Here is a 23,895-nt window from a genome sequence, read left to right as displayed (position 1 = left end):
ACACACCACGACTGGCCATCTAAAGAAGTTTATGAGCGTGACCCTAACACAATAAATCTGACAGATGTCGACAAGACACAAATGTGCTTTGCAGGCCTGTCTGTAATTGATTACCTGCGATGTGAAGAAAACTATCATGTCATAAAACAAACGTGCTTTAAATAAAATCCCAGAAGCACTTGATGACAGAACTTAGACGTTACAACCTCTTTATCAGATAAAGCATCTTATTTTAATCACTATTATCAAAAATACTACATATCATTATATTATCAAAAGTAAAAAATACAGATAAAATACTGTAATTTTGTGCCTGATATATACAGTATACACACACACACACACACACATATTATATATATATATATATATTTTATTATATATACACCCCAAATAAAGATGTTCCTAATTAAATACAGAGTTTTAGAAAGGCAGTGGTAGAAAGAGATGGCTTCTTACCATTTCCTGTGATGGTGAGGTCATGTGTGCGGAAGCTGTCCTGAACGTGTGAGAGATTGAGGGTCGTGTGAGCCAAAAGATGATATTTGGGCCCCCTGTAAACATAAAACAGGGAATATGCAAACATATTTAAACTAGGGTTTGTCAAATACAAATGTAATTGAATTACTTACATGATAGGCTGGTGAATTAATCAAATTAATTAATAAATTAAATTTTAAAAGATATTAAAATATTAAACAGTTATTTTCACATTTTTAATAATATTTCACAATATTATTGTTTTTACTGTACTTTTGTTCAGAAAAATGCAGCCTTGGAGAGCATTAGAGACATTAAAAAATGTGTGTGTGTGTGTGTGTGTGTGTGTGTGTGTGTGTGTGTGTGTGTTTGTGTGTGTGTTTGTGTGTGTGTGTGTGTTTGTGTGTGTGTGTGTGTTTGTGTTTCTACACACTTACGGTACAGAGGGCACAGGCAGCAGGATTGTCGCTCCTCCTCCATTGCTGGTGGGACTGCAGGCTCCAGGCTCCAAACCCGCCCTAATTTTCTTTCCCGCTGACCTGCCCAAAGACGAGCTCAGCTTGCTGGCCAGCTTCCGCGGTGTGCTGCCTGCTGAGTAGTCCTCCTCTGAACAGCAGCTATACAGCTCCACACGCAGCTCGAACCCTGGGCCGGCCTCATTACTGCACACAGGAAACACAGCATTAATGAAGCACATGTCTGTCACACATCTGATATCAATAGAGAGCAAATATACATTTACATATACAGTAGTATACACTACCGTTCAAAAAAGTTCGGGTTCAGTAAGATTTTTTTTAAAGAAATGAATACTTTTATTTAGCAAGGATGCATCAAATTGATCAAAAGTGACAGTAAAGACATTTATAATGTTAATTTATATTTAACAAAGATTTCTATTTAAATTAATATGTATTCTTTTAAACCGATTTATCAAAAAAGCCTGAAAAAATATATCCAAACAGTGGGGAGGGGGGGGGTTCAGCGTGCCAGAGGTTCTAGATTCTAATCCGCCCTCGTATCATTTATTTAAATTTTTTTCTCATTAAAATCAAAGATGTTCATCAGTGATTGTATATCAAGAGCAGGGACACATTTATGCACATTTTGTTTTGTGATTCCACTGGAACGAATAGAGCAGTGGTCTCAAACTCAATTCCCGGAGGGCCACAGCTCTGCACAGTTTAGCTCCAACCAGCACCAACTCACACCTGCTTGGAAGTTTCTAGTAATCATGAAGACCTTGATTAGCTGGATCAGGTGTGTTTGATTAGGGTTGGAGCAAAACTGTGCAGAGCTGTGGCCCTCCAGAAATTGAGTTTGAGACCACTGGAATAGAGAGTCTCCACAACACTGATAGATTGAAGCGCTCGTTCGTGTGAAGACTGCGCAGTGTGCATGAGCACCAAGAGAACACTGTTGCGCCACTAATAACAGCGGCAATCGAGCACTCAGCATGATTTCAAAAACAACATCCCAGCGCCAGATCGCCTATTATTGAACACGAACGAATTGCTAATCAACTAGCGGCTTCTTTTTTATTAGATACATTCGTGCCACGAGATGTTTCAAACAGTGGTGGGGACAATATCGACCCTAGCGAAAAGTGGTGGGGACATGTCCCACCCGTCCCACCCGCAAATTACGCCTATGTATCCAAACAAATATTAAGCAGCATAACTATTGTCAACACTGATAATAATAAGAAATTTTCCTTCAGCACCAAATCATTATATTAGACTGATTTCTGAAGGATCATGTGACACTGAAGACTGAAGAGTACTTTTAGCTTTGCCACCACAGGAATAAATGATCAAAAATAAAAAATAAAGTATTTTTTACTAATACATTTTTTTTACTAATAATATTTCACAATTTTACTGTATTTTTTAAACAAATAATTGTAGCCTTTTTGATCATAACAGACTTCTTTTGAAAAGATTTTTAAAAAATTTACCATACCCAAACTTCTGAACAGTAGTGTGCACTTAAAACTTCTGAACTTGTATTTAAAAATGCCTGCATGTAATTATAGATGTAATTAATTTCTGTAATTACATCGTACAATGCTGAGCCTTACCTTAACCGACCCTTAAACCTACCCATACCACAAAACCCGTCCCTAACCTTACCCGTATCCCACCTAAATAGCAGCACAAGTGTTTTGCAATAATACAAGAACATAATAGGTACACTGTACACAACATGTAAACTCACAAGACAATTGTGTTTTCAAAGCAGATGTCTGTCAACGTCCGGTCCACCATCACCATGTCTGTGTCAAAGATCTCCCCACCCAACTGCAGCAGACAGAACACAGCACACCGATGCAGCTCTGAAGAAATAAAACAAAGCCATTTACTGTACATGATTTCTACTTAGAAGTCTTCCCCAGTGTAGCTGCAGGTTTGGCACAGTGCCTGTAAAATCCCCCAAAGCAGCTCTATTCATTCAGGAAACATTTACTCCTGCACCTGTGTGTGTGCTGTCCTGCTTTTTCCTTCTCAGACCAACATTAGTATCAGTGTCATTTTTTTCCCCTGAACAAATTGTAGAACATGAAAAATTGTGGCGCAACCAGTCCTAAACGTTCTTGCCCTAATCATTTTGATGGCTATTAAAATATATGTTCCTATTAACAGGATAAAGCACATATAAAAGCTTTCCCATGAGAGAATAACACACGCATGTGGGTTCCTGTGTCACATTCATCAACATAATGTCACCTCTGTCAGCTGTTCTAAGCACCTTAGGCGAAAATACATTAGTCACTGTTGTCTGGAAAAGGTTTCCAATGCCAGTAATAATATTCTGCTTACCCAGAGGGCTTTGCTGGGCCTGAACGCTTCATAAATAAATGTGTTTTTCGTTATCATGTAATGCATATACTGAATGCACAATGTACCAGAGCTGTATTCCCCATTGTTTGTGTGTGTGATATTCAGTGGGTTATTAAACAACATACAGTGTTATTTAACCTTCATATCAAAATGAAAAGGAAAAACAGATGTTACCTCCTTTATTCTTAAAATACTCTGTGTCTTTCCACATTAGAGGTATCCGGAGATCTGCAACACAGAGGAGTCGGAGGTCAGAGAGAAACACACAAGGTTATAACACACACACACACACACACTCAGTGTCACTCACAGCTGCGAGCAACCATTGCTGACTGTCACTCCATGTCAATCAACAGAAAAAAATACATTTGAAACACACATCTGGTACTTTATGCCATGCTGCCATTATCATACTGGCCCACCCACCACATGAAGACCAAATTCATCACTCCAGCCCACCTGGAATTGCCTCTCTATCAAGATCTGTGCAATCAAGCTTGATAATAACAGCAGAATTTCATTAAATTAATAGGAAGAGGCTATTAGGGAACAATTAATAGGATACTGACTGCAGATGATGGACAGCAGAAAAGACAAAACGTAGGCTTCATGTAGGAATATTAGATTGTATGTGCGTGGGATGAACTAAATAACAGTCTTTATGCATTCGTGTGATGGAATAACAGCACATGAACAAGAATCCCACACAGAATCTGCAGCTGCAGAAAGTAAAGCACATTTCTGCAGAACAGAAATGCTCGTCATTGATCAAATTCTGCAAGTGTGTTTGTTTATTAAATATTTAGTCTAATTTGATAATGCGTTTAGCAATCAATAAAATCATTGCACCGAATTTTTCTCCATTCTGTCTGTGAGTACATATGAGTGTGGTTTACATTAGTGTGCATGTGACTGTGAAGTGAGGGTATAAGGTCCTCTATTACCCTCTTCATAATGACGTCATTACAGCATTTACTGAGTATCACCCCTACAGGCCTCTCACTGTAGATCTCAAACACAAATTGCCATGGGTGCAGTCAAGGAGTTTGAACTGGGAGTTAAAAGCACTGGGTGTTAAGAGGGGGGTTGGTCCCTCTAAAAGATCCAGACAGTGAGGAGGGGAGGATGACTCGTAAAAGAAGCCCCACAGCAGACTGTGAGACACAGGCGCTGATATATAAAACAGCAGGGGTGTGATTTAATGCTCAGACACCCGTATAAACAGACTGGTTTGCATGATTTACACACAATACACAAATTAAAAACCAGTGAATATTATATACACTACCGTTCAGTTTGGGGTCGATAAGAAGAAAGAAGCCTCTTATGCTGACCACAGCTGCATTTATTTGATGAAACATACACTAAAACTGTACTATTGTGAAGTATTATTACAATTTAAAATAACTGTTTTCTATTTGAAAATATTTTAAAACGTAATTTTTTCCAGTGATGACAAAGCTGAATTTTCAGCATCATTACTCCAGAGCTCCTGGTGTGTGTTCACGGTGTGTGTGTGTGTGTGTGTGTGTGTGTGTGCACTTGGATGAGTGAAATGCAGAGCACAAATTCCGAGTATGGGACACCATACTTGGCTACACGTCACGTCACTTTCAGTGTCACATGATTCTTCAGAAATCATTCTAATATGCTGATTTGCTGCTTAAGAAAAAAAAAAAAAATCTAAGGTCACACTTTAGATTAGGGTCCAATTCTCACTATTAACTAACTATTAACTATGACTTTTGCCTCAATAAACTCCTAATTACTGCTTATTAATAGTTATTAAGATGCTTTATATGTACTAATAAACAGCCATTATCCAAGTAATATGCATGCTAATAAGCAACTAGTTAATAGTGAGAACTGGACCCTAAACTAAAGTGTTACCAAATCTTAAGGGTGCGTTCACACTTGTAGTTCGGTTCATTTAGTTCATTTGGTCCGGACCAAAAAAGAAAAAAGAAAAAACATTTAGTCCTGGTCCAATTAGCATTCCGATTGGCAATTTTATCACCGAACCTAAAGGCATAGGGATACATTCACAACCTGATTGGTCGGATTTTAAGACGCATTGCCTATTTTGAGACGGAACTTACCGAACATCCAAAACAATGCTGTGTACTGAGGTATATGCGCTCGTTGTGTGCGTAGCCTGCATGTGATGGTATTTTGGCCAGCTAGAAACTTGTGAAGAGATTATAAAATGTGTAAAGGAGTCAAAACAGCGGCGGGAATCCATCCGTCACACACACAAACGATCTGCTGCACGGAGACTAGCGTCTGATGCCTGTAATGGGCAAACTCAGGACTATGACGAGAAAAAAACGATATGCGTCAGGATTCTGTCCTTTTTAGGGTCTCATCTTCCTGTTTTTGGTTCGTTTACATGTCTTTGGTCCGTGTTGCGTTCATATATCATTCGAACTGCACCAGAGTTCATTTGGAAGCGGACCGAGACCCATCTTTTCAGCGGTCTCGGTCCGCTTGTTTGGTGCGCACCAGGGTTCGGATGGCAGCGTTCACACATGCTCAAATGAACCGCACTAACAGAGCAATCGCACCAGGGATCGTTTTAATCGAACCAAACATGCCAATTGAGTGTGATCAATTATCAATTTTTTTCAGGATTCATTGATGAATAGAAAGTAAAAAAAAAAAAAAAAGCATTTATTTGAAATAAAATTTTGTAACATTATAAATGACTTTACTGTAAATTTTGATTTACTGTGGCACTTTTGATGTGTCCTTGCTGAATAAAACTATTTATTTCTTTAAAAAAAAAAAAAAAAATCTTACACTACCCCAAATTTTGAACAGCAGTGTATATTTTTTCATTATGCAAATTAAAGTAATCACGGCAGCCTGAATTCTTTTTTGCAAACGTACCTGAAATGGCTACTTTGCCTTTACATGGGGATCGGTCATCCATTGGACCTGCATCAGAAGACCTGAACAAAAACACTCAATAAGACACAAACCACAATGTGTAAAATGCTTCAAGTCTGTTATAATTAAAGCTGAAGTGTGTGTCACCATATGGAATTGTAAAAATACTGACTATTTCCTGAGCACTTCCCCTGTCTACCATTGGTCAGCTCATACTTTTGATTGAGCCAATGCTGTTGTGTCAGATTGGTTGATATGCTCAAATAAATAAAGCAATGTCTTTATCAAATAAATAAAGACATCCATACATAAGTTCAAGATGACAGCCATATTGGCCAGCACAACGAGTTTGTTAACCTACAAATGCTCTAACTACAGTTACATACATAAATTGGGATACGAAGCATTACACACTTTAGCTTTAAAACATTTTCTAAACAAAGCTTTATTTTTGTTTATCTGTTATGTGTCTGGTGCCAACGATGTGACTAAAAAGAAAACCTTGTTGTAATTGCCTTAAATTGACATTTAACACTTTGAAACTAGCTTTAAAGTGACGATCCTGATGAAGCGGCTGAGGTTAAACCTCTAAAATGAACAACACTCACCACATTAAACTCTTTCTGACCTATACTCTGCAGTCATGTGCTTTGTGTCTGTCCATTTTTCTCTAATTTAAGTGAATACATTCATCTATTTTTAGTAAGACAGCATATAAGCATGTGATTCATGTATGTTGAAGTACTTGGTCAAAGTGTAGTTATCAGCTATGCATATTTTGATTAAACTTCATATTTACTGCTGCTGACAGTACAATTAGAAATGCCTGACCCCAAGAAACTGGCCTATTATCTGGTTTACCTTTTAAAAAAATAACCACAAACATCAAAGATCAATTTCACATCTAATTTAGTTTAACCAAACTTTGTTAAAGGTGCACCATGTCATTTTTTTTGTTCAAAAATAAATAAATAAATACATAAAAAACAAAAAATGAGTCAATACACCATCAATCTTTCTTCCAAAACGTGTTTTTGTCCTACCCTGATTCACTATGGTAAGTCTATTATAAGTGTTTTTATTTTAGACAGAGCGGGATGCTTGTCTCGCGAAATTGCGTACATACGTCACTCGTCCGTGCGTGTCTATTCGTAAATAAAGAAAAGTTGCTCTGGCTACTTTAACGCATATGTGAGTGGCATAGGTTAGTTGTCACAATGAGCGAGAAAGGTTAACATGGAGCTCTGACCTGCGTGCGATCCGCTGCATGACCTGCGCCTCCTTCATGCGCTGCAGCTCTGACATGTAGGCCATGATGCGGGCGTTGCAGGTGAGGAGGCTCTTGGAGGCCTCCAGCGCTTGGTCCCTCTGGGAACATGCGGCCAGCAGCTTACACGCACCCTCACGCATTCGAATCTCATAGTCGATCTTCTTCTGGATGTCACTGTCCTGGAAAAAACAGAGGCTAATGTCAGGTTTACTGCTGTCTAGTTGTACACATTTAAGTAGTATTAAATGGTTTACTCAAATGGACGATGGCAGTTAATCTCATACAACAAACTGAGACATATTGGCCATACACTCTACGAAAAGTGAACATGTGCAATTGGTACTTTGTCAAGCAATTTCATGATCTGACCATTAGAAATGACTTTTATCAGTGTAACCTAAAGTTCAATTTTGAACAATTTTAGGTTGACTGCCATGTCTCCAGGGCCTTGAGATGATTTATGAGGAGTCAAACAAGACTCTTTAAAAGGAAAGACACAAACTCAACACAAAAACAAACATGTCATTGACTTTTTTTTTTTTTTATCTGCTTCACTTAACTGATAAATACATAAAATACCATATCATACACTCTCAGGCCATAAATGATCTCTATTAATCCAAAATATCCAAAGGCACTGCACAGAGGTCACACTCCAGTCACATGACCTCTGTAATGGGCTGCTCCAGCTTGCTGTGTGTCTCAATGCAGTGAAGTATGAAATTGAATATGGGGGTTAACAAGCTGAAAGAGATGCTCTGGCCTCTTGACTTCTGTTTACCCTCAAACAAGCAGATACCAGGACGCTAAATAATTTACACATGAACAGAGAGTGGCAAACTGTCCGGATGTGGTGCCATAGCATCTGAGATGGGGAAGAGCATCTTTTAAGGGTCCCAGATTCCCTGGGGAAGATGTGAGTGAACCGAGGCAGGATTATCCAGGACAGGAATAAAAGAAATAATAGGGATGAAGAGGGAAACAAAAGAGGGTGCTTGAGGAGAAAAGGAGAAAGAAAAGAGAGATAGGTGTGACTGAGGATTTCTAAAGGGTGAATATAACCTACTGTCATTTAAATTAACTCTGGAGTGGGATTTAGCATTAAGTCTACATGGAAATGAATGAGGCAGAGAAAATTATGAAAAAGAGCAATTGAGAACAAATCTTGAGAGAGCTAAAACAAGTCCATTTTAACTCATATCGACTATACACTGTACCTTGAAAGTGAAAATGAGGCTGTGAGGGACAGACGTATTTCTTTCCAGTGTTTTGTTGCCTAAATGATCGATAACTGGTAACACCGACTGTACTACCATCCATCAAGGCTTATTTTTTTGTGTAAATCTAAAGATTCTGTCTAATCTGACAAAAGATAATAACCGATGAAAATGCTTTATTGGTCACTGTTCTGTCTTTACAGTTTCAAGTGACATAATCCAGACTTTCTTATGCTTTACGCTTCTGCCTTCCACTGGGGCTCCTGTTGCCATGACAACAGGACCCTCGTTTGTGTGCAAGGACCCTCGTTTGTCAGAAGCTCATTAAGGTCTAACCAGGTATCAATTAAGACAGCTCCTCCTTTTGTTTCTCCTTTCAAGTGAAAACAGGATTTGCTGCATTGGGTCATACAGTCACAGTCAAAAGATGGGCTAGATGAGCATCAAAAGCATGAACCCCTGTGGAAGGCAGAACACAACAAACCAACCGTGACCACTTAAGATTCTTATGAGACTCAAGATAAGAGCTCAGGGAATTACAGCCACCATCCTGTTTGTAAACAGAGACAAGTACATATAGAACAGAGCTGAGCCATCAAAACACTGTCAGTGTGAGAAAAAGCAGAGCTGGAGAAATAAGAGAGAGATGATCTATTGATATGACGAATATGTTTAAGAAATTTTAAGAATAAAAAAAATGCTTTAAAACTTTTCATGTGATAGTGTGGTATCGCACCAGTTTTGCTTTCAGTGTGAAAATAGCTTATTTAATATACTTATACTTAATAGCTCAACTGGTTAGGACAGTGTTAAACTGTTTGACCCAATATTGACTTCTTATAGTTTAACAGTAGTAGTAGTAGTAGTAGTAGTAGTATCAAAAACCAAAAATGGTAGGAAAAAAGTTTGCGCCGAGCTAAACGTAAGCTAAGTGGCTATGTACATTTTTAACTCATTTATGAATTAGACCAGGGGCCAGTTGCATAAACTTAGCCACTGTGTTAAGACTGGGCCTTAAAAACTAGTTTGACCAACCAGCAGTTAACCAAGGGGTAATTAGTCTTGCTTTTCCAATTCAAATGATACCAAAATAACCTTTTATTTAACCGACTTAGAAAAGTTATGACCAGTCTTAAAAAATATAGACAACTAAGACTAGTCTAAGCAGTTTATGTAACTGGCCGCAGGAAACAACTGCTCCACTTCAGATTGCATAATGAAATTTGAGTTTGTGCCACAGCACGATTAGTTGGTGCATAAATGATGGGCACCGTTGTAATACGTGTATTTTTTATTGACACACTATTATATATTATTATATATTGCTGATTTAACTGCACTGACTATCAGATGAGGAAAAAACTTGAGCTGAACTGAGCAGACACTGTCTTCTGCTTTACAGCTGAATTCATTTTTTTTTTTTTTTTTCCAAAACTGAAGTTTGCAACGTCGACACCACTATTGAACTGAATCAACATTGATTCACCTCGAGCTGAATAACAACATTATTGTCATTATATTTGATGAAGTTTGCATCATTAAATCCGTTACTTTCCTGTTTAGTATTGTAAAGCTGCATTAAAACAATCTGCATGGTGTAAAGTGTTAGAACTTGACTTGACTTGTTTTATTTGCTCACTTTCATGCCATTGTTCAATCACACACAAACAAGGAAGCATTAAATTGCTCAAAATATATGTTACAAAAGATTTCTTTTTCAAATAAATGTTTTCTTAACTCTCTATTAATCAAAAAATCTTGGAAAAATGTTTCACAGTTTCCTCAAAAACATTAAGCAGCACAACCGTTTTCAACATTGTTGATAATAAAGTTTCTTGAGCAGCAAATCAGCATATTAGAATGATTTCAGAAGGATCATGTGACACTGACGACAGCAGTAATGTTGCTGAAAATTCATCTTTGAATAAATTCCATTTTAAAATACATTAGAAAATTGTGGTAATACTGTAATAATATTTCACAATATTAGTGTTTTTTTTTTTTTATCAAATTAATGCAGTCTAGGTGAGGTAAGGACTTCAAAAATAAACTCTTAAGTTCGCACTGCAGGAATTAGCATGTAGTAAATATACAACCACATGACACAAAGACCCTTCAAACACATTTGCAGGGTTGCCAAGCACCGCCTCCCCTGTGACAAGTGCCAGGGCAGAGCAGCACGGCAGGCGGTGTGTGTGTGTGTGTGCCAGTCATCAGTGTAAGTGTGAGTGATTGTGGCGGGCTGGCAGCAGAAGGTGTGAAAGAGCAAGGGAGCAAGGGAGGAGCGAAAAGGAAGAGGAGGGAGGAGAGTACAGCGAGCACTTTGTTCCCCGGTAATGAAGCGTGAGTGTTGAAAATGAACCCAGATGGGAATAATTGAGGGAGATGGAATCTTCCCCAAGTCGTCAGAAAGATAGAGGACACAAGAAAGAGTATGAAAAAACTAATGAGTCTGTAATTACAGTGACAAATGCCTTGCATGTTAATTTCTGCCACACTTCAGAAACCCCAGAACCCTACAGCTACAGGACCGCCAGGAAAATGATTGGCTTATTGCTTTGAGATGTGCAAACTACTTGGACTTGCTAATAATTACACAATGAAGCTGGTCTTGTTCTCAAAGCACTCGGTGGATGTGAGACATGTATAATACGACCGCAGGAGGAATATCGGAAGCACATTTTTTCAGTGGCAGGGGACGTGAGTCATGGGAAATGACTACGGTCTTCAGAGAATAGGCTACAAATTTGAAGTCTTTCCCCTGAAAATACCTTAAATAATGAATGTGAACTAATGGCTTTGTAATGACAAATGAAAGAATGTAAACAGAGGAACCAGCCACATGGAGCCAGATAATGAGATGCTGATTTGATCTAAAGCACATTGATACACCGGTCGATGATTGCAGCTTGATTCATTTCAGCCCAAATGTTTACAAAGACTTTTCACACTTGAAAGTGAACTCATTTAAAGATTTTTAACCCTTTGTTAACATCAAGCTAAGTTATTTAGATCCATGATAGTATTTTATAAAGGAACAGTTAATCCAAAAACGTAAATGTATAAAATCCAAATATATTCTTTTGTGATCCACAGAAGAAAGTGAGTCATGCAGGTTTTGAACAACTTTTTATCATTTTAATTTTTTTGGGTTTTAGGTTAGCATTTCACATTGTAGTAGCTACATTTACATGCACCAAAATAGTCCAGAGCTGAAATAATCCGATCAATAGTAAAAAAAATTAAGCACATAAATTCTTGTATCAGACTATTTTTCAATCGGATTCAAAACTACTTTGCGCAGTGCCATTGCATTTTATGTCTTACAAGCATGCATATGTTTATTTACATCTTGTAAATTTGTCTTAAGAACTGAATGTTTACTAAATATTTGATAAAAAGCTCTTCTGATGTAAGCCAACTTTCTTTTTAAATATGTCATCAAGGCAAAAACTTACGATAGCTCCATTCCCTCAGTGGTTTTCTCAAGTTCTAGGCACCGGGCATGCTCTGAAGTTGTGTTCGGAACAGATGTAATGCACATTTAAATGAATATGTGAATTGAATTGGAACGTTTAAACAGATCTTTCAGAATCTGACAGAGGATGGGATTCATTTCAATTGATGAAAATCAGTGTAAGCATACCTAATGTTCAATAAATTCTCCAATTAGAGCCAGGGTTAAAAACGGTGCTAACCCTCTTTTAACATTACAAGTGTGAAATGTTGCTAAAGCCTGGGTTAAAAGTGGCCATAATCTGCACGTTAAGACAGTGTTAAGCATAGTGTGAAAAGCCCATTAGTGTTATGAAAAGCTGACACACGTGGCAATTACCACATTGCTTTTAAAGGCAATTTTGCTACCATTTTGTCATTAGCCATTGTGACCTAATCCAGCCTACCAAATAACAAGTTAACAGGCCCTCTTGGGTTATCGTTGCATAAAGTGACATCCTGCAGGACATTTCTCTCTGGGATAATGTTCTTACCGCTTGTTTGTTTTGTCTAGTTTTGCCTGCTCTGTTTCTCACGCTGAGGCTAAATCTTAAACTTTGACCTCTCTCCTATGCTATTACCAGCAATGACATCAGAAAACAAAGCCTCAAGTCTCAGATAGTCAGAGCTTTCACTGTTGCAACATGATAGGAAATTCACCTTGCTAATGTATGTTAGCAATTAGCTGCACTGATGTGTCATTTGTCAAGAGGAACTCTTTGCAAACAGTAATTTCTCATATCATTGCAAGTTTCCTGTGGTAAACTAACTTTTTAGATCACTTTAGAGTAGACCAGCATATGAACTTTCTGTTGAAGCCGGTTGACCGATGAAGTCTTGTTAGTTAAGACATTATAACAGCATTATAACATCCAGAGCGCAACATACGCTGGTGACAAGCAACGCAGAGAGCTGTAGCTTTTGTTTGCCTTTAAATGTCTTTAATGGGTCAAAGTTTACATCTAAGAGGATATTTTGCTCTTCTCAGAGAATTCAAATGCTGTGAATTCATTTCCTGTCATGAAAACTGGGCTGCAGTCATCTGTGTGAAGCTCTCCTGACTGACAGCAGCAGCTGTAACTCTTAAACTGCAAAGCTAAAGAGAATGAAATCTTCTGGGCTATGCCAACCAACTTAAAAAACACGGTATGACATGGATTGCTTTTGCTTATGGCTGCTTAAATGGGTGTGAACATAAGAAGCACTGGAAAATGGCCAACTATGTTAACCACAGGCCTGAAAAAACACACAGGAAATTATCATCACCTTTAGCACTAAGGGAGATTATAGAATAAGTGAAAAGACTGGTATTATATTCTTCAGCGACTTTAACAATTTGCTTTTCACTAAAAGTCAAAAGTTCGCACCACACTAATTAATGTGCTTTTCTGCATTACCCAACCCTGACTTTCTCACACAGAAGAGAGAAAATATGGTGACACCCAAAGGCAAAACACCAATTGAAAAGGCCAAATCACTGACCACACCCACAGACACACTGGATTTCACTGACCGAGGCCAGTCAACCTCCAATTAGTCAACCACAAATATGCACCCGCCTTCCCCATCTGTTCCACCCAATCCCAGCGCTCCTCTTTTTGTTCTTGTGGTTCAAGTCGGCGTTGAGAACAGTATAGGACTTTCCCACTGATACGGATGTAGATTTAAAGAAACGAGCTTTGAAAGGAGCTATGTGGGGTTGGAAGGGACAAAAAGGGACATTGATGGCTGAGTAAAGTTTTGGTGATTCAGTTTTCTGCAGGGCAAAAGGCAAATGCTTCTCGTCAGCTAAGAAATCCAGTTACATAAAAGATAAGTCATACTAACAACAAGTCAAGACATAAGCTTACAAGAATAGATGAGTAAGCATAGCCAGCTATCTAGCTAGCATTCCAAACCAGTATTATCTATACAGTCCATTTATAATAGATCTGTTTTGTTATTATAAATACATTTTATATATGTTATTGTGTAATTCATAAAACTATTTATATTATTAAAATTATTAAAAATATAATACACTTTATTATATCCTCTTTGCCAATTCATTTTTGTCCACTGCAGTGGAAAAATAGACAGTTTTGTTTTTAAAAATATATAAACATTTTATTATTTTTTTTACATTTTATGTCATTATGTAATTCCTAATATATAACCAACAACACCACCATTTAAAAGTTTAGGGTCAGTAATTTTTTTAAAGAAACCTTTATTCAGCAAGTACACATTAAATTAGTGAAAAGTGACAGTCAAGACTTTGAAAACGGTATTTCAAATAAATGCTATATTTCTATTCAGAATAGAAAACAGTTTTAAATTGTGATAATGATACACAATATTACTGATTTTACTTTATATTTGATTAAATGCTGTCTTAATGAGCAAAGTTTTCAAAACATTAAAAAAATCTTACAGACCCTCAATTTTGCAACAGTAGTGTACAGTATATAAAATATAAAATGTGTCTGTAGTATACGCCCTCATTTTATTCATTTACAGCAGGAAAACAAGCTCTAAAAATCTGCAAATAAACACCTAGTGACCACTGACACAAATAATCCTCTCTGGAGTTTGAAGAGTAAAATTTTTATGACAACCAGGACAGGCACAAGCATTGTTTGAGAGGAAACGGTAGAAGTCTTTTGGCACTGAATTTGATTTCAGGGAAAGCTGCTGTGCAGGGTTCAGCTGACCTGCGTTAACCCTGTCATCCCATTCAGAACGCTACCTAAATACTGAAGAAACACTGGCAGTGGAAGCTCCATCATTTGCAATGTCTCTAAGGAAATAACAGCTTCAACAGGCCAGTTGTATTCCAGACACAGAGATTTCACCCTGTTAGCACTGTGTAGGCCAAAATGGAATCCTATTTAAGCTGCACGGCAATACACAAGTCTCATTAATAGCACACAATGGGCCATTTGAAATGTTGTTGTGTATGTGTGTGTGAGGGCCGTCTAAAATGCACAGTGTGTGACTATGGCTCCCCAGCCAGCTGTTCCCACACAAAGGCGTGAAGCCTTCCAGCACAGCTGGTTTTGGACAACTGAAAAAGTGTGTGTGTAAATGTGTGTTCGGGAAAAAGAGGTGTCTGTGTGTGCTGTAGAGAGTTGCGCAGACTGAGACAGAAAAAAGAAAGGGGTGTGGGCATATATGTGCATGCTTGAGCTGTGAACTTTGACAATACACAGCCTACATCTGTGATGGAAAATAAGTATTTTTTAAAATTGTGTAGGTGGAATCAGTGCAAGCAACGATGTCTGTGTGTGTTTGAGCCTATAGTATAACCTCACTTAACCTGCTTATGCAAAGCCTATAGAATTAAGAATCACAAATTGACTTATACTGTAGATTTTGCCTGGACCAGAATCAGTAATGTTATGTAATTTGTAATGTCTGTAATTGTCTAAATGAAATGAACTGCTTTATGTAATCAGAGAATCATTAAAATGAGTTTGATCTTTATGAACTGAATGAAGTTGAATTAGGAAAACTTTCATCTTGGCACTAAAACAGCAATATGGAACAATGGCAATTTGCAAGCAATAGACTGATAATCCATTACCACAGATTTTTTTTTAATTCTAATAAGGTTCCCACTTATTTTGACCAATAAATTCCCATGACTTTTCACCTTTTCAGTTATTTGTGATAACTGGATACTGATGTTCAAAAATAATTTTGATTCAGCCTGTTTCACTAAAAATTATTCAAATTATTTTGTGAACCGATTCAAAAACCAACAGTAACAATTTCATCACATATTGAACATAAACATACATTTCAAGCAAGTTTTACTCTCTAAAGCTCTACACAAGAGTAACATCACTAGAGTGATATTTTAGATAACTAGATAAAAAATTTTATTCACAACAGATATTTTCACAATAATTAAAATTGTAGTAATTTCTAAGACTTTTCTAGGCTTGGGAATAACTATAACTCCCTAATATTTCTAGTATATCTGAGAGCCCTGTTCTAATTATAACACATTAATTCTAGTAGATAAAACATAACCTTAAATCATTATAGCCTTGGTTTAACTGACATGAATCATAAGGATTTGCTCGGTATTCACTCTGTATATTGTACAAAAACACAGGCAAACCATCCACAGGCACACCGATTCTCTCCGGGGTTCCTCTATTTCCAACAGCCACTGATCCTCTCTCCACACCCAAACACAGCATGTTCACCTCAGGCCTGACACTCGCTGCCCTTCTTCAGCCAGGTAACGTCCCAGCTCTGGAGATCCCTGCTAAACCCCTTACAGGCTCTGTTTCTGGGCTAGTGGGGGTAAGAGGGGTGTGGGGGGTCTGCTTGCTTCAGTGACACACTTGGGCTGATCTATATTCCCTTATGGCTGTTAATCTCAGACTTTGATGCTGTCCAAGGCCGAGTGTGGGACTGGTCTCTAATCAGCTCAAGCGGGCTAATTGGCAGTTAAGCACCTCTGGCTGCTCTAAGTATAGAGCCGTGATGAAAAGTGGAAGCAATGACCTTGGAGGACCAGTGTACATCAGGTTTATACCAGTTAAACACTAGTGTAGATCTGTTAAACTACAGGAGTATACACACTCTGTGGATTCAAACTTTTATTATATGTACTATATTCTACACTTATGCATTTTTTAGGGTTCAACAATAAGGACCAGGGCAACAGTAGTAAGAGTGCTGAAAACGCTGAAGTGTCCTCATAAACCATGTTTACGTTGTAATACCCATGTCACTATACACATTTGTGTCCTCAAAAACCATGTATACAAGATGTATACCATGTATACAATTTATATATATATATATATATATATATATATACACACACACACACACACATTTATATATATACACACACACACACACACACACACATTTATATATATACACACACACACACACACACATTTAAATATATGTATATATATATATATATATATATATATATAAATGTCACCCTCTCTCTGACCCTTAAACAGTCTATTTCAGCTACTGTACCTTTAGGACTTCTTTATGTAAACCACATCTGTTATGGCTGTAAGGTTTACACAGTTAACTAACTGAATACTAAATAGGTGTTTAAGGTACTGTCATGGTCCTAAAATTAATACCATGATGATATAATTTTCCATAAACCATAATTTTTCCATCAATGTGAACTTTGTGGACTAGAAAGAGTTCTTTGTGTTGTGAATGACTACATCAACATACATTGAACTCTTTTATTTCAAAAGAGCAAGGAAAATCTTGTTTTCCATGACATGTTCCTTTTAAATGTCAACTCTTGCCATGAATGGACTGCATTAAAATGCAACAGAGCACAGCTTTAGTTCTCCTTCACACTGTTTTGACTTTGATGAATGCCTGGAATGCATGATTGCAGATGTATGATTCTGTATGACTTGACCTCAATTTCTGTAGCATGTAGCAGCTTTTGGTAAATAAAGGTACGTGTGCAGCTATGGAGATCATAGTGTTTACATCATAGATGTAGAAGGCAATTCAGATCAACATTAACTGACAAACAGATTAACTACAGTCGGTGCACTAAGATGATCCAATTTACTGACCCCACCAAGAGGTCACATTTTGGCTGGTTAGCATGACCCTTTTCACCCCTGCTTTAAGACTGCACACTCTACGGGTATTTTTCTTCATTGACAGTAAGGGATAGTCACATGACATTTACGGCTCAGCTGATTGGCTCAAAAACAAATACTTCCAGATCTGAAAGCCCATGAGCAAAGACGGCAGATTTCAAATCGCATACTTCCAAAGTAGTCCTGCGCCAGCTGAGAAGCTGCTGTTGAAATAAAAGCAAATGCAAATGGATACATTTTTCCAGTATTATAGACATCTTTGGACCTCTAAAATGACCAACAAACTTCAAAAGTTATGGCTCCACAAATCAGCAGCACCAGCAGAGAATGTTTATTACTTTAATCACAGTAAACATCTCTCTCTCTCTCTAGCACCACATCATGCTCTGTGCGCTGTTTTGTCAAACACTCTCTCAGACTGTGTGTAACTGAGCTGTTGTGCCTCATTAAGATCAAGGCTGAGAGTGTGTGTGCACATTGAGAGCTTGAACAGCAGAAAGACCCCCTGCAGAATCAACATCAGTCTGCTTTGTACACTCACAGTTGCTGCTCATTGCAGCTAAATGAGAAGTTCAAGCTTCCAGACATTCACTGAGATAATTTACAGGAACAAAGAAACAGACCTTGTATTTTCGCAGTTTTGCATTTGATGCTAAAAGAAAGTGTTGTAACAAAGCCGTGAAGCCCTTTGTTATGGATTTCCTAATACACTATTGACTTAATTAATGCACAAACGCAGCTGTGTGACTGGTGTACTAGTGAAGAAGCTCTTCATTAGCATGTCTATTAAAGTGCAGGTCTGCAGGCAGGATTAACTGCCCTGCTGAGCACACAAACTCAGCTGCCATGAGCCCACCTGACCAGAGAAAGAGGGAAATACAGAAAAAGACTTTTCAAGAAGTGGATACAGGGTTCACACTCCTGTTAATGGTGGCTAAACTGAGAAACATTACTTGTCTTAAGCATCTATACACATGTTCAAATGTGTGGGGTCAATAAGACCTTTTTTATTTTAAAAGAAGTGTCTTAAGAAAAAAAAAGCTGCGCTTAAACACACCAAAAGGACTACAGGCGACTGTCAACGTGCATATGCGGGAATCAATTTTTTAGGACTGCAGATTTACAAAGCGTAAACAAAGCAGCGCTTGCTTACCATTTTGAATATCAATCATGCTTATCACTTTTTTTTTTTTGCGAAAAAAATATTTGCACAATGGAATGCTCAGGTAAGATGACTTAAAATTAGAACAGCCTTCTGTCTGTCCCGCCTTAACTTCTTTGCTCTCTTTCATCACTTTTGCTTTTTATTCTTGTGCACTGATTCATTCCCTAAACTGAACAGCCAATCAGAGATCTCTCTCTCACCGAAGGTGCCGACGCTGAAGATGCCGATTCAATATACTCAGCTATTCAAAAAGCTTGGTGTGTCAGGTTCTTCATGCTCACCAAGGCTACATTTATTTGATCAAAATTACAGTAAAACAGTAATATTGTGAAATATTATATATTTATTCCTGTGAAGGTACAGCTGAATTTTCAGCATCATTATTTCAGTCTTCAGTGTCACATGATCCTTCAGAAATCATTCTAATATGCTCAAGAAACAATACTAGTATTAATTTATTTTCTAAGAAAACAATTTTACTGAGCCCAAACTTCTGAACGGTATACACCGAAACATTTAACAACCAACCAAAGACCAACTCCTTCATACAAACTTTTATGAATGTTATGAACATCAAACGCAAGCATGAGTCATTCAAAATCCATCTCACGTCATTTCACTAACGCTCATTCATTTAAATCCTCAACAACATGCACTAAATCCTCTTTAGCACACAAAGCATTGTCCTGTCATTCACTTCCTGTATAATTATGGCAGGCCCTGCTCAAACTGAACTGGGCAGGAAAGATAGACCATGAGATGAAATCTGCACATTTTGTTTTTTGTTCCCTCCTCTAATCTTTAGCTTTACTTGAAAGATGATTGCAAAGAGGAGTGTATGCATAAGCAATTATCAGGGAGTGAGAGAAAGAGAGAGGCCATTAGTCAACAAGCTCAGAGCTGAATTAAAATTCAAGCACAGCATCATTTTATCATTCTGAGGGCTAGTGTGCAGGAATATTAAGCCTTTTGCCTGTTTCAGTATTGCTCACTTGCTCCCTCCCTCCCATCTGTTGTCTTTCCCTTGTCTTCTCCGTCTGTTTATAATCTTCCTGTAAGTATGGATGAGCAGTCACTGCTAGTAAACTACCAATACATGTAATCAATAAAGATTCTGTGTGCAGCTTGTGTGCTGTTTGCAGGAACGTCATTCTAGTGCTTTTTTAATGCACCTTGAATGAGTAAAGACATTAAATGTAAAATCCTTTACAGTCCTACATACCTTTGAGGGTCAACTTTATTACGCAAGCCAAAATGGTAGCAGTCTCACACTTGTATCCACACCTAATGGTTTCTCTTATCATTGACGCTCTCAGTCCTGATTAAATATTTCAGTGATAAAAAAAATGTCCAATAACACTTTCCAGTTATCGAAGACCAAAAGTAGTATTCAGGTCATGTGATCTCAAAATGGCAGCCCCCATGTAAAATAATGCGAGTAAACATCCATCCATCCATATTCAAACCACTTGTCTTATAGGGTCGTGGGATGCTGGAGCCTATTGCAGCGCATTTTAAATATTTTTTAAAAATACTATTTATTTACATTTAAAACTTTTCTAATGAGGGAACTGCAAATGCACATTTAACAATCTTAGCAATAGCAAATATAGATTTATTGAAATTCTGTTCACACACAATCTGGAAATTACTCAATTGGATGGAGGCAGGCAACAGATTTCTTACACATGAAAATACATAAACAGACAGACTTGCATTTCTCTGAGATCTTTCTCACGCACGCCGAGAGCAACTCACAGCAGGACCGGGAAAGATTGAAAACAGGAAAAAAAGAGGAAAGAATAAAACTGGGACAAAACAGAGAAAACAGAGGAAGAAGCAAAACAAACAAACTGAAAAATGGGAGTTATGAAAACAGAAAATGCCATTAAAGGGATAGTTTACCCAAAAATGAAAATTCTGTCATTATTTACTCAAGTTGTTCTAAATCTGCATCCAGTTATTTCTTCTGTTGAACATAAAGGAAGATATTTTGAAAAATATCGGTAACCAAACAGTTGCTGGTCCCCACTGACTTCCATAGTTTAGAAAAAAAAAATAGTATGTAAGTCAATTGGGACCAGAAACTGTTTGGTCATCAACATTCTTCAAAAAAATCTTCTTTTGTGTTCAACACAAGAAAGAAATTAATACAGGTTTGGAACAACTTGAGGGTGAATGAATAACGACTATCCCTTTAAGACCCTTGAAGGGATACTTAATTCATCAAGTTGAAAAAAAAAAACAGTATATTTGTGACTTGAGGGGGAAAATGAGGGAAGTAGAAGTAGAGATATTTTAAGACATATAGGGCATCTGCACCAGTTAAGATGTGTTAGTAACACACATATACTTTTAGTAGGTCAAACACATCCAGGCATACACAGAAAGCAGCATGAAAAATATAGCACAAATGCTGGTCTCAGTATGGTCTATGTTCTCCTTCTCCAATAAAAGTTTGAGAACCATTGACTTACAGTGAAGAGCACCTGCTGATAACGCTTATTTGCTTGCACTGTCTGCATTGTTTTAGCACTCGATTCGCCAAAGGAATTATGCAAATCAGACAGAGGCACAAAAACTCCCTAAAAAATTGTGCTGAAAGCAATTTGCATGGCAAAAATCTCCATTATGCAGGCTGGTTCTCAGAGATTGTGGACAATCATGACCTTGCATATATTGCTGGGACTGCATCCTGGCACCTGAATGATTTTATGCTCTTTAAAATGCAGAAAAAGTGCTTGTCTGGACAATTCTCTTCTCCATCTAATTATCATTTGATCAACAACTCCTGCCATTATCATGTGAAAAGAAAAATGTACCCAAGCATTAACCAATAACACTATTTTTTGTGAATAAGGCAGTTGCTAAGAGTGCTGCTATGCGGTTGCTAGTGTGTTCTGGTTGGTTACTAGGTTGTTGCTAAGTGGTTACTTATTGTCCCAGGTCAAAACAGACTAAGCCCAAGTCTCTACGATATTCTGGTCTGCAGATATAGCTCAAATTCTCCTGCAAAGTAAAAATTGTCCATTTACTTAGAAAAGTAACAGCACACTTCTCATAAACAATCTCTGTGCATGGTATCAATCATCAAAAAAGCTGACAAACGCAGCACCTAAACAACTGCTGTTACTACCATAAATATTAGCAAACGGCACTAATAAACCCAAGATAATTTACATTTTAGCCTACACCGAAGTCACATTCTCTAGGAACTTAATGTTCTTTAGAAATGAACTTGTTTACACTTGTTGTAAATCTCTAACAAGTAAGCTTAATAAGTGTGTCTACGCTCTCGTGGTCACTTACTTCAAGTGGCAAACTAAGTTTAGCCTGCATTTTCTCTTTGCAAAAACAGGTCACTGAGCTATAAGGCAAAAGACCCCTGAGGTCTGAAAAGACACGCTTTATATAAACACATAAAATAGGCTGCTTGTGTGGGATTTTGGTGTTTTTAATGTGGACCCCCATGTGCACAAAGCAACCACCTCCAGATAAACACACACAAACAGCAGTGCACATTAATAACCTACACACACACTAACACACATGAAGCCCACACGCTGCCCTCTCTCCCACTAATGCTGCTTTCATACTCAAGTATAAAAACACAGCTTTGACACATCCATATTTAAAAACTCTTATATAATTACACCTCGCACAAACACACTCTCCAACACAATAAATCTCTGCCCTTTCTGAGAATGTGCCACCTTGACATATACACATAAAGAGCATTTATTTTAGATTGATTGTATCTTGCAGTATTGAAAGTGAATGAGCTTACAGTTTGCTTTTTTTTCTATGGCTTGATTCACTCTTTTTGTTTAGCTTTTGGTGTGAATAGACCTTAAAACTGTTAGAGCAACAAACTGATTCCGCCGCACACACATAAAAACACATGAGCAAGCACTCATGAATACACACTTCCATATGGGCAATGTGAGTATGAGTGAAGCTGAGAATTCAGCAATGCTCTAGTGTGATGAACACACACTGGCATTTCAACCTCTCAGACTGGCAGCCACGTAAAACGCAGTGAGAGAGCTGCTTGAAAATCCTCTTCTCCACCTCTTCATCTCTGATTCTGTCCGGCTACATATCTTGCCACTCTCTGGTCCGTGCAGATAAATGGCACAGTCAAAATGAAACTATACAGCTCTGCTTGACAGTAAATGGCTGGAGCTGTGCTGAGCAACTCTCACAAAACACACAGAAAAATCTGAACAGAATGATGGTCTAAGAGGCACTTATTTGAAATAAATGCTTAATCAATTAGAATTATGGCTGTTACTCACACAACCATCTTCATTTAATCATTTCATGTGTGAAGATATATCATATTATATCTCAAAATCAAAGGGAAACTGTAACCTGAAATCTACAGTCTGAAGCTATAGTTTCTCAAGCTGCAATTCTCATACGTTGTAGCTGCATTTCTGTAGACAATCAGGAAGAAGGAACAGCATCTCTCCAGCAAATATTGATTCTCTAAATGCAGTCAGACTAGACGGTAATGATTCAACTGCAGCAGCAGCATCTAACATCCTGCACATCATGACAAGCCACCAAACATTCCCACATTGATCTTTATTGATTCAATTCCTGAGAGAAAACACCACGTCTAGAGTCACGACCAAAAGGTCTCAAAACAATCCAAGAAATCCTCAAAGCGAAAAGAGCAAGCTGTCTCTGCATCTAATCGTCTCTTCAAACCTGACCTTTTCTGCATCAGACCGCCAGTGGTTTAACATGGTTCTGACACTGAACCCTCACAGCACATTGACTCAAAGAAAAGATAAATAAAAGTGAACTCAAAACAGAAAGAAGAAAGCATCTGAATGGTTTCATAAGGGAGTGCTTTATCAAAATTTAAGGGTGTGTTCACACTTGGCAGGAGTGGTTCAATTTAAATGAGCTCTGTTAGTGTGCGTAATTGATT

At 37.8% G+C, this 23,895-nt stretch overlaps 1 protein-coding gene across 4 annotated transcripts in view; it reads right to left on the bottom strand.

The window, feature by feature from the left end:
• rtkna (rhotekin a) overlaps positions 1 to 23,895 on the bottom strand; it is a 74,991-nt gene that overhangs the window by 9,367 nt on the left and 41,729 nt on the right. For all 4 annotated transcript variants that reach the window (XM_051893989.1, XM_051893985.1, XM_051893986.1 and 1 more), the window contains exons 2-7: positions 7,459 to 7,658; positions 6,210 to 6,271; positions 3,495 to 3,548; positions 2,698 to 2,815; positions 918 to 1,142; positions 460 to 554 (exon numbers count right to left, since the gene is read on the bottom strand). In XM_051893989.1, coding sequence (XP_051749949.1) covers positions 460 to 554; positions 918 to 1,142; positions 2,698 to 2,815; positions 3,495 to 3,548; positions 6,210 to 6,271; positions 7,459 to 7,658 — 754 coding nt within the window. The remainder of the gene's footprint in view (positions 1 to 459; positions 555 to 917; positions 1,143 to 2,697; positions 2,816 to 3,494; positions 3,549 to 6,209; positions 6,272 to 7,458; positions 7,659 to 23,895) is intronic.

Source organism: Ctenopharyngodon idella, chromosome 5, assembly GCF_019924925.1.
Source record: "Ctenopharyngodon idella isolate HZGC_01 chromosome 5, HZGC01, whole genome shotgun sequence".
Lineage (NCBI taxonomy): Eukaryota > Metazoa > Chordata > Actinopteri > Cypriniformes > Xenocyprididae > Ctenopharyngodon > Ctenopharyngodon idella.
This window is presented reverse-complemented; position numbering and strand designations above follow the sequence as displayed.